Here is a 17444-nt window from a genome sequence, read left to right on the forward strand (position 1 = left end):
AAAGTGGCTATGTCATTTTGCATCCCTACCAGTAATGTATGAGGGTTCCAATTGTTCCATGTCTTCACCAGCACTTGGTATTAAGTTTTAAAATAGTTTTGCCTTTCTATTAGGTATGTAGTAGTGTTTCATTATGACTAACAGTGCTAAGCATTTTTGTTGTTGTTGTTGGTATATCTTTGGTGAAGTGATTGCTCAAGTATTTTGAGATTTGTCTTTTTCTTTTAGTCTCCTTGCTGAGCTTTCAGAATTCTTTATTCTAATCCAAGTCTTTATTACCTATGTAATTTGCACATATCTTCCCCCAATCTAAAGACTATCTTTTCATTTCTTAATAATGCCTATTGGGAGTTCCTTGGTGGTCTAGTGGTTAGGATCCAGGACCTTCTCTGTTGTGGCCTGGTTTAATCTCTGGTTGGAGAACTGTGATCCTGCAAAAACTTCCCGGTGTGGCCAAAAAAAAAGAGTGCCTTTTGAAGAGCAGAACTTTTTTCTTTTTTGGCTGTGTTGTCTTTGTTGCAGTGCAAGAGGGTTTTTCTAGTTGCGGTGCACAGGCTCTCTAGTTGCAGTGCATGGATTTAGTTGCCCTGTGGCATGTGGGATCGTAATTCCTTGACCAGGGATTGAACGCACGTCCCCTACACTAGAAGGCAAATTCTTAACTGTTGGACCACCAGGGAAGTCCTTGTAACTGTAATCTTAAAAATCAATATGTGCCGTCCACCTTTTTTCTCTTTTTTTCCCCAAAATATTTTGACTATTCTAGTTTCCTTGCATTTTCACATAAATTATAAAAATAGCTTATAAATATCTATGAAAACTCCAACTAGTATTTTGATTGGAACTGCATTGAATCTACAGTTTAGGAAGAATTATAAAATTTCAACAGTATTGAATCTTCCAGTCTATGAATATGGTATACTTCTCCTTTTAAGTATTTGTTTGTTTTTCAGTATTTTATAGTTTTTATTGTATTTTGTACACATTTTGTTAGCTATGTCCCTAATATGATTTTGGTGTCGCTATAAATGGTGCTTTAAAATTTTTGTTATCCATTATTTATTGCTATTATATAGAAATAAGATAGATTTTTTTCATATTATTCTTTGTGATGTTAATTTTAAGTGTCAGCTTAACTGAATCAGAGGATACCCAGATGTCTGGTTAAACATTGCTTCTGGGTATCTCTGTCACGCTTTTTCTACATAAGTATCTGAATTGTTGGGCGTGGTAGATTGCCATCCTTAGTATGGGTGGACATCATCGAATCCATTGAAGGTCTGAATAGAACAAAAATGTGGAGGAAGGAGGAATTTGCTCCTTTTTTGCTGTCTCATTGAGCTGGGATGTTTCATCTCATCTCAGACTGGTATTTATATCATCGACTCCCCTAGGTCTCAGGCCTTTGGACTCAGAGCTGAGTTACACCATTGGCTTTTCTAAGTTTCCAGCTTATAGATGACAGATTGTGGGATTTCTCATCCTCCATAATCTTGTAAGCTAATTCCTCATATTAAATCTTCTTTTCTATCCTATTGGTTTCTTTACTCTGGAGAATCCTGACTAATTCAGCTTTGTATCCTGTGATATTGATGAACTTAACAGTAATAGTTCTAGTAGCTTTTTCTATAGATTCTTTGATATATTTTAAATTGATCGATTTCTGCATAGATAGTCATGTTGTCTGTGAATAGTGGCAGTTCATTTCATATTTTTATATACTTTCATTTATTGTCTTTCCTTATTACATTGATTGGGACCTCCAACATGTTGAATAGAAGTTATAAGACATCCTTGCATTGTTTCTGATTTTAGGAGGAAAGCATTCAGTCTTTCACCATTAAGTATGATATTAGTTGTAGATTTTATTTCTAGTGTACTGAGAGTTTTTTAAAAATTTTTTATTTATTTTAATTGGAGGCTAATTACTTTACAATATTGTGGTGGTTTTTGCCATACATTGACATGAATCAGCCATGGGTGTACATGTGTCCCCCCATCCCAAACTCCCCTCCCAACTCTCTCCCCATCCCATCCGTCTGGGTTGTCCCAGGACACGGGCTTTGAGTGCCCTGTTTCATGCATCGAACTTGGACTGGTCATCTATTTCACATATGGTAATATACACGTTTCAGTGCTACTCTCCTGAGAGTTTTTATTTTTTATTTTTTTTGAGGGCATTCCTTTTTAATGTGCCCTTCTCTTCCACAAATAAAACAACGTTTTTCTCTTAAGTCTTTGTCCTCCTGTCTCTTCCACTTTTCCACTGGTGGCCTGAGGATTTTCTCTCTCCCTGGCTCAGCAGCTGCCCTCACTAGGTTGGCTTTCTGAGGTGTGCACTGCATGGGTTTATCTTCTTTTGTTGATACCTCTCTCTCTGTGTACTTGTTTTGAATTTCTTTATCTTCTTTGCTTCTTTTGTCTTTGTTCTCGGGCTATCTTTTGTTCAGGGTGTCTTCCTGATCTCGCCGTCGCCTCACTTTTCTCCTCATGGGACAGTCCTTCATAAAGTGTCCAATTTTCCCACAGATGCGGCAACATCTATCAGTCGGGGCCAGCTCTCCTTCAGTTAGCACATCTGGATCAAAAAAGTACTCCATTTTTGAGGGGTAGTCCTTTGGAAATCCATTTGATTTGAATCATAATCTTGGAGCTGGATTATCAAGGAAAATGACAAATTTTATAACGAAAGCGTTTATTAGTGGGAAAAGAGTATTTGAGATTCCACTCAAAGGATTTCCTGAGAGTTTTTAATCATGAATGGATGCTGATTTTTTTTGGTGGGGGGAAATCTTTTTTCTGGGTATTTTGAAATGATTACATGTTTTGTCTTAATTAGCTTATTTATATTGTGAATTACATTGATTTCTTTTCAAATGATGAGCCCAGGATAAACCTTACTTGACTGTGACATATTACCCTTTTTATACACTGTTAGCTTCCATTTGCTTTTTTTTTAGAGGAATGAAGAATATTGGTTTTTCTTGGATTATCTTTGCTTGATTTTGGTATCAGGGAATACTGCCTCATAAATGAGTTAGTAAGCATTCCCTCCTCTTCTGTATTTTGGAAGAGTTTGTGTACAATTGTTATTATTGATTCCTTATAAAAGTGGTAGAATTTGCCAGTGAAGTCATCTGGTCTGGAATTGTTGGAATGTTTTTAACTACTAATTAATTTTTTAAAGAGACATGGGCCTATTTAGGTAATCTAGGTTTTCTTGAATGAACTTTTGTAGTTTATATATAAAGAATTTGTCTATTTTGGGGGGTGTTTTTAGTAATATTCCTTTTTTATTCTTCCAATGTTTGTAGGGTCTTTAGAGATACAGGCATACCTCAGAGATATTATGGATTTGGTTCCAAACCACCATAATAAAGTAAATACCACAATGAAGCAAGTCACATGCATTTTTGGTTTTACAGTCTGTGTACAGTATGTATACACTATACTGTGGTCTATTAAGTGTGCAATAGCATTATGTCTAAAATAAAAATGAGCAAAAAAAATCTTAATTTAAAAGTAAGTAATTTATTGCTTAAAAAAATGATAACCATCATCAGAACCTTCAGTAAGTTATAATAATCCTTTTCTTGGTGGAGGGCCTCACCTCAGTGTTGATGGCTGTTGACTGATCAGGGTTGTGGTTGCTGAAGGTTCGGGTGGCTGTGGCAGTTTCTTAAAATAAGAGAACTATCAAGTCCACTGAATTGATTGACTCTTCCTTTCGTGAACAATTTCTTTGTGACATTCAGTGCTGTTTGATAGCATTTTACCCATAGTAGATCTTCTTTCAAGATTGGAGTCAGTGCTCTCAAACCCTGCCACTGCTTTATCAACTAAGTTTATACAGTATTCTAAATACTTTGTTGTCATTTCAACATTCTTCACAGCATCTTCGTTAGGAATAAGTAGATCTCATCTTAAGAAACCACTTTCTTATGAGATTACAGCAATTTAGTCACATCTTCAGTCTCCACTTCTAATTCTAGTTCTCTTGCTATTCCCACTGGTTGGGACTACACTTTGAAAGTTAGTACTTTAGCCTAATCCTTGAAATATCACTCTTCTCTGATAAACTTTTAGCAGAAACTGTATGGTAGATGATCACAATTGAGGTTCCCAAACAGCAGATGGCTTGGTCTTCTGTGTTTTAAAGCTTTTTTGAGGTATAATTTATACAAAACTATCTCACTGTAAGTGTAGAGTGTGATTCAGTTCAGTTCAGTTCAGTCGCTCAGTCGTGTCCAGCTCTTTGCGACCCCATGAATCACAGCATGCCAGGCCTCCCTGTCCATCACCAACTCCCGGAGTCAACTCAAACCCATGTCCATCGAGTTGGTGATGCCATCCAGCCATCTCATCCTCTGTCGTCCCCTTCTCCTCCTGCCCCCAATCCTTCCCAGCATCGGGGTCTTTTCCAGTGAGTCAACTCTTTGCATGAGGTGGCCAAAGTATTGGAGTTTCAGCTTCAACATCAGTCCTTCCAATGAGCAACCAGGACTGATCTCCTTTAGGATGGACTGGTTGGATCTCCTTGCAGTCCAAGGGACTCTCAAGAGTCTTCTCCAACACCACAGTTCAAAAGCATCAATTCTTCAGCGCTCAGCTTTCTTCACCGTCCAACTCTCACATCCATACATGACCAATGGAAAAACCATAGCCTTGACTAGACGGACTTTTGTTGGCAGAGTAATGTCTCTGCTTTTCAATATGCTATCTAGTTTGGTCATAACCTTCCTTCCAAGGAGTAAGCGTCTTTTAATTTCATGGCTGCAATCACCATCAGCAGTGATTTTGGAGCCCAAAAAAATAAAGTCTGCCACTGTTTCCACTGTTTCCCCATCTATTTCTCATGAAATGATGGGACCAGATGCCATGATCTTAGTTTTCTGAATGTTGAGCTTTAAGCCAGTAAATTTGTATATTTGTACACTAGTGCCATAATTTAGTTCTTTTGTTTGTTTTTTTAAATTTATTTGACTGTGCTGGGTCTTAGTTGCAGCATGTGGGATCTAGTTCCCTGACCAGGTATCAACCCCAGGGCCCATGCATTAGGAATATGGAGTCTTAGCCACTGGGCCACTAGGGAAGTCCCCCATAATTATTTTTAAATTGCATCATGCTAAAAGTTAACTCACAATCATTTGCAGTCAATGTCAGCACTCAGTTTTACTCTGATGTAACCAGTGATCTGCTTTCTGTCGTTATGTTTTTGCACTTCCTAGAAATTTCATATAAACGGGATATATGATATGTAGTCAATGTGTCTGGCTTCTTTCAATTAATATAATATTTTTGGCATTAATCCATGTTGTTGCTTATGTTAGTACTTCTCTCCTTTTTGTAAGGTGTAGTGTTCTATAGCATGGACATACTTCATTTTGTTTATCCATTTGGAAATAGGTGTATATTTGGATTTTTTTTCCACTTTTGGCTATTATGAAAAATGCTATTTTGAACATTGACATGTAAGAGATGGCCCATGATTTTAATTAAAAAGAAGTTATAATATCTAAATGATATTCATATGTCATCTTTGTATTTTATAAAGAAATACTTTTAATGTATTCTTATTTCCTAATTATTTCTAGTAATATAATTTTTGTACTGAATATATTTTATGTACTTGAAATTTTCTTAACTATTTTTGGTAATTTTTTGTCAAAATATTATAAATTGGTAAATTATACACGATACTAATTTTGTAAAATGTTTCTTTTGAGATAACAAAAAGTGCTCTATAGATCTTAATCTTCATAAAATTGGTATATCTGCTGTTGGTGATGGATCAAATTCAGACTGAATTAAACCTGGAATAAAATAAATGTAAAACTGAAATAAAACTTTTAACTTTTTAATATGAAAATGTTCAGATAAAAATAAAAGCAGAGAATAAAAGCAGAGAGAACGTTAATGAACTCCCATGTTCTTATCTTGGGCTTCCCCTGTGTCTCAGCCGTGAAAAATCAGCCTGTGGTGCAGGAGACACAGGAGACTCAGGTTCAGTCTCCTGGATTGAGAAGATCCTGTGGAGAAGGAAATGGCAACCCACTTCAGTATTCTTGCCTGGAGAATCCCATGGACAGAGGAGCCTGGAGAGCTATAGTGCATGATGTCTCAAAGAGTTGGACACGACTGAAGCATGTTTATTGATGTTATCATTGAGTTTAGATGTTATCATTGAGCCTGATCTATTCATCATAAAGTTTCCCTTAAGCTTTTTTTCCCCCCCCCAAGGCTTTTTGTTGCTGGAGCAGTTTTAGACTCATGGCAAAATTTAGAGGAGGGTACAGAGATTTCACATTTACACCCTGACCCTAGCTTACTAGCTATTACCCATCTGGTGAAAGAGATTGCCTCCTCAGAGCAGCAGCCCACATCAGAGTGGTACATTTGTTACTACTGATGAGCCTATGTTGACACATCATAATCAGCAAAAGACCATAGTTACATTAGCATTTACTTTTTTTTTTTTTTTTAGTTTCTGTTTTTCTTATTCTTTTAAAAAAGTTTTTAATTTATTTTTGGCTGCTCTGGCCCTTTGTTGCTGTGTGTGACCTTTCTGTATTTGCAGTGAGTGGGGTCTACTCTAGTTGTTGTGTGAGGGCTTCTCATTACAGTGGCTTCTCTTGTTGCAGAGCATGGGCTCTGGCACATGGGCTTCAGTAGTTGCAGCATGTGGGCTCATTAGTTGTAGCTCCTGGGCTTAGTTGCTCTGTGACATGTGGAATCTTCCCAGACCAGATATCAGACTTGTTTTCCCTGCATTGGTATGAGGATTCTTAACCACTGGACCACCGGGGAAATTCCAGCATTTACTCTTGGTGTTGTATATTCTGTTGATTTGGATAAATGTATAATGAGATGTAGTCATCATTATAGTGTCATATATAACATTTTCACAGCCCTAAAATTTTGCTTTGTGTTCTACCTATTCATCTCTGCCACCAGCCCCTAGAAACAACTGGTCTTTTTATCATCTCCATAGTTTTCCTTCTCCAGAATGTCAAATAGTTGGAATTTTGCAGTGTGTAGCCTTTTCAGAGAAGGCAGTGGCAACCCACTCCAGTACTCTTGCCTGGAAAATCCCATGGATGGAGGAGCCCAGTAAGCTGCAGTCCATGGGGTCGCGCAGAGTCAGACACAACTGAGCGACTTCACTTTCACTTTTCACTTTGATGCATTGGAGAAGCAAATGGCAACCCACTCCAGTGTTCTTGTCTGGAGAACCCCAGGGATGGCAGAGCCTGGTGGGCTGCTGTTTATGGGGTCGCACAGAGTCGGACACGACTGAAGTGACTTAGCAGAAGCCTTTTCAGATTGAATCCCTTCACTTAGTAATATGCATTTAAGGTCCCTTTGTGTCTTTTCATAGTTTGATAGCCCATTTCACTGAATAATTTTCCATTGTCTGAGTATATGACGGTTTATTTATCCATTTACCTACTGAAGGACACCTAGTTGCTTCCATGTTTGGAAAGTTATAAATAATACTGCTTTAAATATCCATATGCAGATTTTTGTGTGGACCTGAGGTTTCAGCACCTTTGTGTAAGTACCAAGGAGGGTGACTGCTTGATGGTATATAAGAGTATGTTTAGTTTTGTAAGAAACTTCCAAACTGTCTTCCAAAGTGGCTGTACCATTTTTCATTTCTACAATACCACCGTGAATGAGAGTTCCTGTTACTTCATATTCTCATCAGCATTTATTAGTGTTGTCAGTGTTCTGGATTTTGGCCAGTCTAATAGATGTGTTGCAGAATCTCGTTGTTGTCTTACTTTGCAGTTCCCTGATGATATCTGATGTGGAGTATCTTCGTGTGCTTTTTTTTTTTTAGAGGATGATAGAAATTTGTCCTTTATGAAAACACCTTTTATGCTGAGCTGTTGGTGAGAAGTAACTATGAATCTAAGTTGCATTTCTGAACCATAATCAAATGTAAAGTGAAAGTGAAGCCGCTCAGTCATGTCCGACTCTTTGCGACCCCATGGACTGTAGCCTGCCACGCTCCTCCATCCATGGGATTTTCCAGGCAAGAGTACAGGAGTGGGTTGCCATTTCCTTCTCCTCTTCGTGTGCTTTTTACCATCTATATATCTTCTTTGGTAAGGTGTCTGTTAGGTCTTTGGCCCATTTTCTAATCAGGTTTTTGTTGCTATTGTTGTTGAATTTTGACAGTTCTTTGTATATCTTGGATAATAGTCCTTTATCACATGTGTGTTTTACAAATGCTGTTTGACATTCTGTGGCTTGTCTTTTTATTCTCTTCAAAGTGTTATTCTCAAAGCCTAAGTTTTTCCTTTTACAGAAGTTAGTATAACAATTATTTCTTTCATGGGTTGTTAAATCTCTCCTCAGCATTTTACCAAATGATTTTAGCAGCAAATTGATGAATATTTTCCTGATCCTCTGTTTCACTAGAGTTGCAAAATAGTCATCTTCTAATTCTGTTACTCCTTTTATATTTCTTAACCAAGAATCCTGTAAGGAAGAATTTTTTCTTTTAATTAACTCTTTGTTTACTCTGGAATTCAATTTACAAAAAAGACAGGTTAAATTCTTTTTTCTTTCCTTGTATTCTGTTGATCGTTTTCAGAATAATGAGTTGGTGCCATAGCAGCCTAGAAATATGATTAAGTTTTAAAGTAATCATTATGAACTCATGGGGTCTGTTTATTTGATGTTCTTAGGCCAATTCAGTCATTGTTTTGACTGGCAGTGTCTCCTAAAGTTTGCTGCTATGTCTTCATGAACCATGCTAATATTTTCATTTTTAACTTCATTGCTTTCTGACTCAAGATTTCCTAGGCTTTTATACTACTTTGTGCTTCACACTTTTTTTTTAAGGAGAGTGATCAGTGGGAAGTGGAATTTAGAAGCCATAATCTAGATGCTAGGAAGCTTACTATTTCTGAGTTGTTACTGCTCCTAGATCTTTGAATATTTCTTTTACAAGGGCACTGGATTTACCATATTTTTCAGTGTACACTCCTACTTTTAACCCCTAAGATTGTGTATCATCTTACCATACAGAAAAACACCATTAACACAATTCAGTTAAGTTTTTCAGTCATTGGATGGGGATATAGTACTCTTGCCTGGAAAATCCCATGGACAGAGGAGCCTGGTAGGCTGCAGTCCATGGGGTCACTAGGAGTCGGACACGACTGAGTGACTTCACTTTCACTTTTCACTTTCATGCATTGGAGAAGGAAATGGCAACCCACTCCAGTATTCTTGCCTGGAGAATCCCAGGGACGATGGAGCCTGGTGGGCTGCCGTCTATGGGGTCGCACAGAGTCGGATGACTGAAGCGACTTAGCAGCAGCAGCAGCATACTTTCTCCTAGGCACAATTGTAGACCCTGGTGTACATATATAGGTTGTGGCCCTTGCTTTCAGAGAAGTACTGAGATTTACTGCTAGCGTTTAATGGAAGATATATGAGAAAATAAATTTCAATTTAACAAATCTAAAAATAAATGGATAAAAATGCAGGGGTGGCACAAAAAATAATTGATTAATGATTAATTCTGTTGGCAGAAGATGTTTGAAGAATGCTACACATTCCCAGAGCAAGTACTCAGCGTTTGTGCTGGATCTTAAAGAAATGATATGAGTCTAATTGGGTGTAAAAAGATGAGGGAAAGGGACTTTTAGATACAGGAAAAAGCATATGTAACGATACGATGCAAGAAAACAACAGCAACAGAAAATAGGAATAACAAGTAGGTTGCTACTTGGGGCACCAAGATTGAAATGGAGAATGACAATAGAAGCAAAACTGAAGCAAAATCAGGAGAGTATTATATGCCATGATAAAGAGCCTATGCCTCTCCTAGAGGCAATAGGGAAAACCTGAAAATTTTTAAGTAGAAATGTGAAATGACCTAATTTGCTCCTCAGAATAATTATTCTGGCAACAGTAAAGAAAATGGACTAGGAAGGAAAATACCAAGATAGTGAGACTAGGTAACAGAATGGGTTAGTTCCCTTTTGAGTTTACAAACTTGTGTCTAAATAGTACTTAGAATGTATTAGGTACTCAGTAATATTTGTTTTTTGGGGCTCCAAAATCACTGCTGATGGTGATTGCAGCCATGAAATTAAAAGACGCTTACTCCTTGGAAGGAAAGTTATAACCAACCTAGATAGCATATTAAAAAGCAGAGACATTATTTTGTCAACAAAGGTCCGTCTAGTCAAGGCTATGGTTTTTCCATTGGTCATGTATGGATGTGAGAGTTGGACGGTGAAGAAAGCTGAGCGCTGAAGAATTGATGCTTTTGAAGTGTGGTGTTGGAGAAGACTCTTGAGAGTCCCTTGGACTGCAAGGAGATCCAACCAGTCCATCCTAAAGGAGATCAGTCCTGGGTGTTCATTGGAAGGACTGATGTTGAAGCTGAAACTCCAATACTTAGGCCATCTCATGCGAAGAGTTGACTCATTGGAAAAGACCCTGATGCCGGGAAGGGTTGGGGGCAGGAGGAGAAGGGGACGACAGAGGATGAGATGGCTGGATGGCATCACCGACTCAATGGTCATGAGTTTGGGTAAACTCCAGGAGTTAGTGATGAACAGGGAGGCCTGGCATGCTGCGATTCATGGGGTTGCAAAGAGTCGGACACAACTGGGCAACTGAACTGAACTGAATATTTGTTGAGTGAACAAAAGTTTATTGTATGAATCAAAAGAAGTTGATAAGTCTGAAGAAAAACCACGTAGAAATAGAGCCTGCAGTTTCGACACTTTAACTTGATTTATCTGCTTTCTTACTTAGTATATTACCTTAAGATTTTCACAAACTAATTAATAAAAACAACCCACAGAAAAATAATCAAAAGGATATGAATGGCAGGCTCACACAAGAGAAATCTGAGTGATGACTATATAAAAATATGCTCAGCTTCACTAGTAGCCAAAGAAATGCAAATACCTTTTAAATCCCATGAGATGCAAAAATATTTAAAAGTCGAAGCAAAACCTAGCCTTGACCAGGATAACTGCTAGTCAAAATATGAATTGGTGAAACCACTATAGAAAGCAGGTTGGCAATCAGTATTTAGTAAACCAGAAGATGCACATTGCACTTGACTCAGTATTTCCATTTCAGATATAAACCCTAGAGAAATACTCATACCTGTACAAAGAGACATGTTCAACAATGTTCACTGCAGCACTATTGATTATACCAAAAATGTAAAAACACTGTCTTCAGAAGAATGAATAAATTTTAATATTTGTATACAACATGATATTCTGCAGTATAAATGAATAAACCAAAGCTATATGAATAGAACTTGAATAATGGTCACAAACAAAATATTGACTGAAAAAGCCTGCAAAATTATATTATACTGTGATGCCATTTATATCAAGTTAATTATGCAAAATAATCTTATTACATATATGTAGTAATAGATAAAAATATCAAATTTAAGAACCTGGTTATCTCTGAGGAGGAAAAGCAAAATGGGATTAGGAAAGGTTATTTAGCATATTTTTCTTTTAAAAAAAAGTTTGAAACAAAGCGAAATTAAAATTTAGTTATCTAGATGATGTGTAGACAAGTGTTTTTTTTTTTTGTTTTTAAATTCTTTCCTGTATATTTGAAATATTTCTAATGAAAAAAGTACTCTGAGAATAGAGAATTTCACAATTATCCTTGTTCTCAGTAATAAAATAATTTTTCTAGCACTGAAATACTTTTAACAGCTTTTTTTTTTTTTTTGCAGATTTGACTGATGAATTAGCTCAGAAGCTGTTTGATGTTTCAGAAGTATCTTCAGCAACAATGGCGCGTTCATTGCCCACAGCAGTTCCAGAATCTCCCAGAATTTACCCTGCAAGGACACCCAAGATACCTCGAACACCTCGATTACAAGATCCAAACAAAACACGAAGATTTTATCCTGTTAAAGAACCCAAAGCCATTGATGTAAAGGTACACAGAACACCAAAAATATAAAGCCTACATTTTGTATACTTAACCGTTACAAAATGAGACGTTTTTAGTTTCTATCACAATAAAAAAAAATTGTATTTTAAGTTGCAGGAATTCGTTTAAAAAATGATATTTTATTACAGTGATGTCTTCTCAGGTTAAGGAATAACTTCTTTACAATGGATAGTGTTAATTAAAGATAATCAGAAGGTGTAATAAAAAATCATTTTAAGCTGTGTTTTCTTTAATCCTTGTGTTGAAACCTTAGCCTTGCTAAGTTTTGTAACTTGTATGTGAGATGTTTGAGTTTTGTGACTTCATATGATTTCATAATGTGTCATCCACAGTATGAAAATGTTTGAGCTGGTTTATAGTCAGAGGGTTTTAATTTACTTGTGAGGTTCACACTACTGAAAGTAATTGCAATGTTTGACTTCTTTTTCCTTAGAGTCCAAGAAAAAGAAAAACAAGACATAGTACAAATCCTCCTCTAGAGTGTCATGTTGGTTGGGTAATGGACTCCAGAGATCACGGGCCAAGAACATCCTCTGTCAGGTACTATATCTGTCAAACATTGCTTTGTTCTTGATTTTAAGTTCACTGGAAATAGTTACTAATTAGATATCTGGGAACGTTTAAAAATTAATATGTTAGCAAATTATAGAACAATGAAAATAGTAAAAAGAAGCCAAAGAAGAGGAAATAAGTGGAAAAGTTTTACAATAAGTATGTTAATAAGAAATAATTCAATGGGATAGGTTTTTTTTTTCCCCTTTTGATGTAATTTCCACAAACGTGTACTCTTATATTAAAAATATTTAGGTCTATTAAAGTTATTATCTTTGGAAAGATTCCAGATATTTTGTGGCATAGTAGGTTCTTAGTGAGTTAATGTGCTAAACAATCTGCTCAAACTATGTAAAGGATATGGAAATAAAACACATTAATATTTTAGAGTTTTTCCTTTGGGGGAAAATAATTTAGTTAGCTGGTTATTTTTCTTTTAGCATTAATTTTACAAAACACTGTTATTTGTCTCAAAAGAGGTGACAGAGTGAACTTTTACTATGCCAGTTAATTGCATTATAAAAATATGGTTATGCTGTGTCCTGTACAGTGATTGCAGAGGTGAGTTACTATTGCTTTGTGTTTCTTGAAAACCTGTCTTGCATTTGTATAGATATTTTCAGAATAATTGTTTGATCAACTTTCTAATTGGAAAATGAGTTTTAGGAAAACAAGTCTTTTTTGACTGGTTACTATAAGGGAAGAATTAGTTTTTTTCAAAGAAAAACTAGAGAGTTTATCATGATCTGAAAATCTCCAAGTATGTCTTTCCAGGGATATTCATGTGGTACTTTTCATTTTGTTCTCATTAGATATATTTTCCTTAACAGATAAAATGTCTATCTGCTCTTCTTGCACATCTATTGTCTACTTACAGTTATTTTGTATTCTAAGTCATTTTCAGAGTTTGTTTCTTTTATTATTATTTTTTATTGGAGGAGTATATTTTGAGTTTAGTAGATAATGATGAAAAATGTTGCACTGATATATAGCAGAGAAAACGATAAATATAGTCCCTGCCTTTCCAGACCTTAATTCAGAGATGGCAGACAAGTATGTAATTACAATAATGAGGGGTGAATTTTTTTAATTGACTTACCTTTTAGAGTTTTAGTTACAAGCAAAATTGAGTGGAAGGTACAGAGTTCCCTTATACCTTTTGCATCCCCTGCCTCCCTCACCACAACCTTCCCCACTATAAACATTCATATCTTTTTAAAAAAAATTATTTATTTTTAATTGAAAGATTGTTTAATTGCTTTAACATATCTTTGGACCATCTACATTAATGTAAGTATTGATTGGATTTAAATCTATCATCTTATATTCTATTTGTCTCATCTATTCTTTGTTCTTTTTTCCTACTTTCTTTTGGATCAGCTTCGTTTTTGTAATGATTCTGTTTTATCTCTACTATTGGCTTGTTGTATCTCTCTCTTTTTTTAAGCTAGTCTTCTAGGGTTTATAGTGTACATTGTAACATATAATCTCCTTTCAAATGATACATCATTACATGTATAGGATAAGAACCTTACTATAGTAAAGTTCCATCTCCTCCCATCCTTTGTATTATTATTTTTTAGACAATAAGGTTTTAAAGCAATTAACATTAAAAAGGAAGTTTTTAAAATATTCTCATTTTTACCATTTACAATGCTCTTCATTTCTTAAATATTTCTTGTGCAGGTCTATTGGCAGTGAATTCTGTTAGCTTTCATTTAACTAGAAATGGTTAATAAAAAATTAAATTGAATTTAAAAGTAAAGCTGAAAGAAATTAAATGTTTATTCATTTTAAATAACAATAATAAATATTCTATATTAACATAAATAAACATTTTTATGAAATATAGTTCTCAAAACGAAAAATTCCTAAATAGAGTGGTATTTGTCTTAAAGTTTTACATATTTGTTTAATGTTTTGTTTTATATGAGATAACTGGATTCTCATATGTTTCTATATTCAGTCTTGTCATTTGTGTTTTTTGTTGTTGTTGAAATAGAACAATAAAATCCAGGAAAGGGAGACATGTTTTAATAGCCTTTTCAGATAATTGAAATTTATTCTTCTTTGATATTATCCAAAGTAGGTATTCTTTGATTTTATCCAAAATTGAACAAGTGGTAGTTTTTTAAAAGTTAGTTGCAATGTGGAATCTGAAACCATATGTCAATGACTTTCTTATACTCAGTGAATTTTTCATGCTCTGTTATATTAAAAGCCACTGGACTTCTTCCACTTTGAATGGCTCTTTTGTCATGCATGCTTTTGTAACATCATGAATCATTGGTCACTTGGAAAACTTGATTAACTGAGTTATGCAGACTTCTAAATGATGACATATCTCAAATTACCATTTCAAAATAATCACATTTTAAAAAGTAAACCCTGAGGAGGAGGAGGAGGAAAAGAGGAGGGGGAAGAGGAAGAAAGAAAATAGAGAAGAAAGAAGGAAACACCATGAATGTCCAACAATAGGGCATCAGTTACATATATTGCTTTCTAAAGATACAAAGAAGAACTCTGCAACCATTAAAAAGTTATTGCTGGCTAGCTTACAGTATTTTCTTAAGAGGACCCCTAGAGAAAATACAACCAACACAAAATGAATGAGTATATCACACGTGCCTGACACACAGCATTAAATATGTGATAAAGGGAGGAAGGCCAGCTGGTGGGCAGGCACTGAGGAGTACACACAGTTCTGGATGTTTATTGAAGCAAGGCCTCAAAACTGCAAGTGAAGAAGGAAGATTCTCAAATCTCATGATAGAGCCCCTGTGAGGGCAGTAGCATCTGTCAAAGATGATGTGGAAAACCCTACCAGGTGGAAGAAGTTAACTGTGTGCTGCCCATAAGCACAGATACCCCATACCCATTGGAACCAAAATTAACTCCTGATACCTCACCACCAGCCAATCAACATAATGAGAACTAGCTGATTGTGTACCCCACAATCCCCGACCCTCACCCTGTCTTTTTTTGTTGTTATTGTTGAAGTATAGTCAGCTTACAGTATTGTGGCAATCTCTGCTGTAGGGCAGAGTGACTCAGTTACACGTATATACGTGCTGCTGCGCTGTGCACAGTTGTCGTGTGCTACTCTTTGAGACCCTGTGGTCTGTAGCCTGTCAGGCTCCTCTGTCCCTGGGATTTCCCAGGCAAGAACACTGAAGTGGGTTACCATTTCCTCCTCCAGGGGATCTTCCTGACCAAGGGATCGCGTCTCCTGCATTGTCAGGGAGATTCTTTACCACTGAGTCACCTGGGAAGCCTGTTATACATTCTTTTTAACTTTTTCATATTTTTCATTATGGTTTATCCCAAGCAGTTGGATATAGTTCCCTGTGCTATACAGTAGGACCTTGTTGTTTATCCATTTTAAGTGTAATGTGCATATACCACCCCCAAACTCCCAGTCCATCCCTCTCCCTCCCTCCTTTCACCTTGGTAACCACATGTCTGATCTTGGTCTGCCTCACCCTGTCTTTGAAAACCTTTCCCTGAAAGCCATCGGGGAGTTCGGGTCTTTGAAGCATTAACTTCCTGGATGCCTTGCTTGGTGCCCTAAAATAAACATACTAAGGAGAGTAATGTTAGGCAGATAACAGAGTGGGAAGGAACAGGTAGGTAGGTATCTGTCTCACCACTTAAACAACAATTGTATTTTCAGAAATTGTCTGCATTGACAGTTTTGGAACTCTACAGTCTTTTTAAACACTTAAAGCTTCCAGAGGAAAGCATGTCGGGTAAATTGTCAGTATTGCTTGAAGTCAGCCTTTTGTGTGGTAGCAGCTGTCTATCTTCCACCACCCCCAGCCCTGTGACCAGCATTTGGGAAGATGGCAACCCCCACTCTGGTATGGCTTGCTGGATCCAAAATAGGCAATGAGGACCTTGTCCTCCAAATATTGGAGTTTGTATTCCAACTGCTAATTGCCCCTGGTCAGGCAGAGGTCTGGTGGCCACTGTTTCATCCACACTGTCTGAATGTCTTTTTTTTGTTTTTGTTTTGACATTCAGAAACAACCACTAATAGAGGGAAATTTAGAAAACTATCACCCATGCCCAAGAAAAGATGTAGGCTCAGAAAAAGATCTAAGAGACTTTAAGCTTTCACCTCAGACTTACCTTACTCCATGGGAAATAGATGGGGAAACAGTGGAAACAGTGTCAGACTTTACTTTTTTGGGCTCCAGAATCACTGCTGATGGTGACTGCAGCCATGAAATTAAAAGACGCTTACTCCTTGGAAGGAAGGTTATGGCCAACCTAGATAGCACGTTTAAAAGCAGAGACATTACTTTGCCAACAAAAGTCCGTCTAGTCAAGGCTATGGTTTTTCCAGTGGTCATGTATGGATGTGAGAGTTGGATGGTGAAGAAAGCTGAGCGCCGCAGAATTGATGCTTTTGAACTGTGGTGTTGGAGAAGACTCTTGAGAGTCCCTTGGACTGCAAGGAGATCCAATCAATCCATCCTAAAAGAGATCAATCCTGGGTGTTCATTGGAAGGTCTGATGTTGAAGCTGAAGCTCCAATACTTTGGCCACCTCATGCGAAGGGTTGAGTCATTGGAAAAGACCCTAATGCTGGGTAGGATTGGGGGCAGGAGGAGAAGGGGACGACAGAGGATGAGATGGTTGGATGGCATCACCGACTCGATGAACATGGGTTTGGGTAGACTCCGGGATTTGGTGTTGGACAGAGAGGCCTGGCGTGCTGCAATTCATGGGGCCGCAGAGAGTCGGACACGACTGAGCGACTGAACTGAACTGAACTCAGACTTACCTCAGCACAGAATTGCCCTACAACAATTGAGGGGAAAAAAACAACAGCAGCAAACCCTGGGCAAGAGGGAGAATTTGGTTTCCAGAGTTACCACAGTATAAGATTCAAATTTTCATTGTTAAACAACAAAAAAATCACA

At 36.9% G+C, this 17444-nt stretch overlaps 1 protein-coding gene across 14 annotated transcripts in view; it reads left to right on the forward strand.

The window, feature by feature from the left end:
• The window catches only part of LARP1B (La ribonucleoprotein 1B), a 116505-nt gene that overhangs the window by 69145 nt on the left and 29916 nt on the right, over positions 1-17444 (forward strand). For all 14 annotated transcript variants that reach the window (XR_014068165.1, XR_014068166.1, XR_014068167.1 and 11 more), the window contains exons 13-14: positions 11741-11949; positions 12398-12504. Coding sequence is in view for 8 of the 14 variants with exons in the window: in XM_081538211.1 (XP_081394337.1) it covers positions 11741-11949; positions 12398-12504 (316 nt within the window). In the remaining 6 variants the exon portion in view is untranslated. The remainder of the gene's footprint in view (positions 1-11740; positions 11950-12397; positions 12505-17444) is intronic.

The sequence above is a fragment of the Giraffa tippelskirchi genome, chromosome 11, assembly GCF_054371585.1.
Source record: "Giraffa tippelskirchi isolate mGirTip1 chromosome 11, T2T-mGirTip1v1.2.pri, whole genome shotgun sequence".
Classification (NCBI taxonomy): domain Eukaryota; kingdom Metazoa; phylum Chordata; class Mammalia; order Artiodactyla; family Giraffidae; genus Giraffa; species Giraffa tippelskirchi.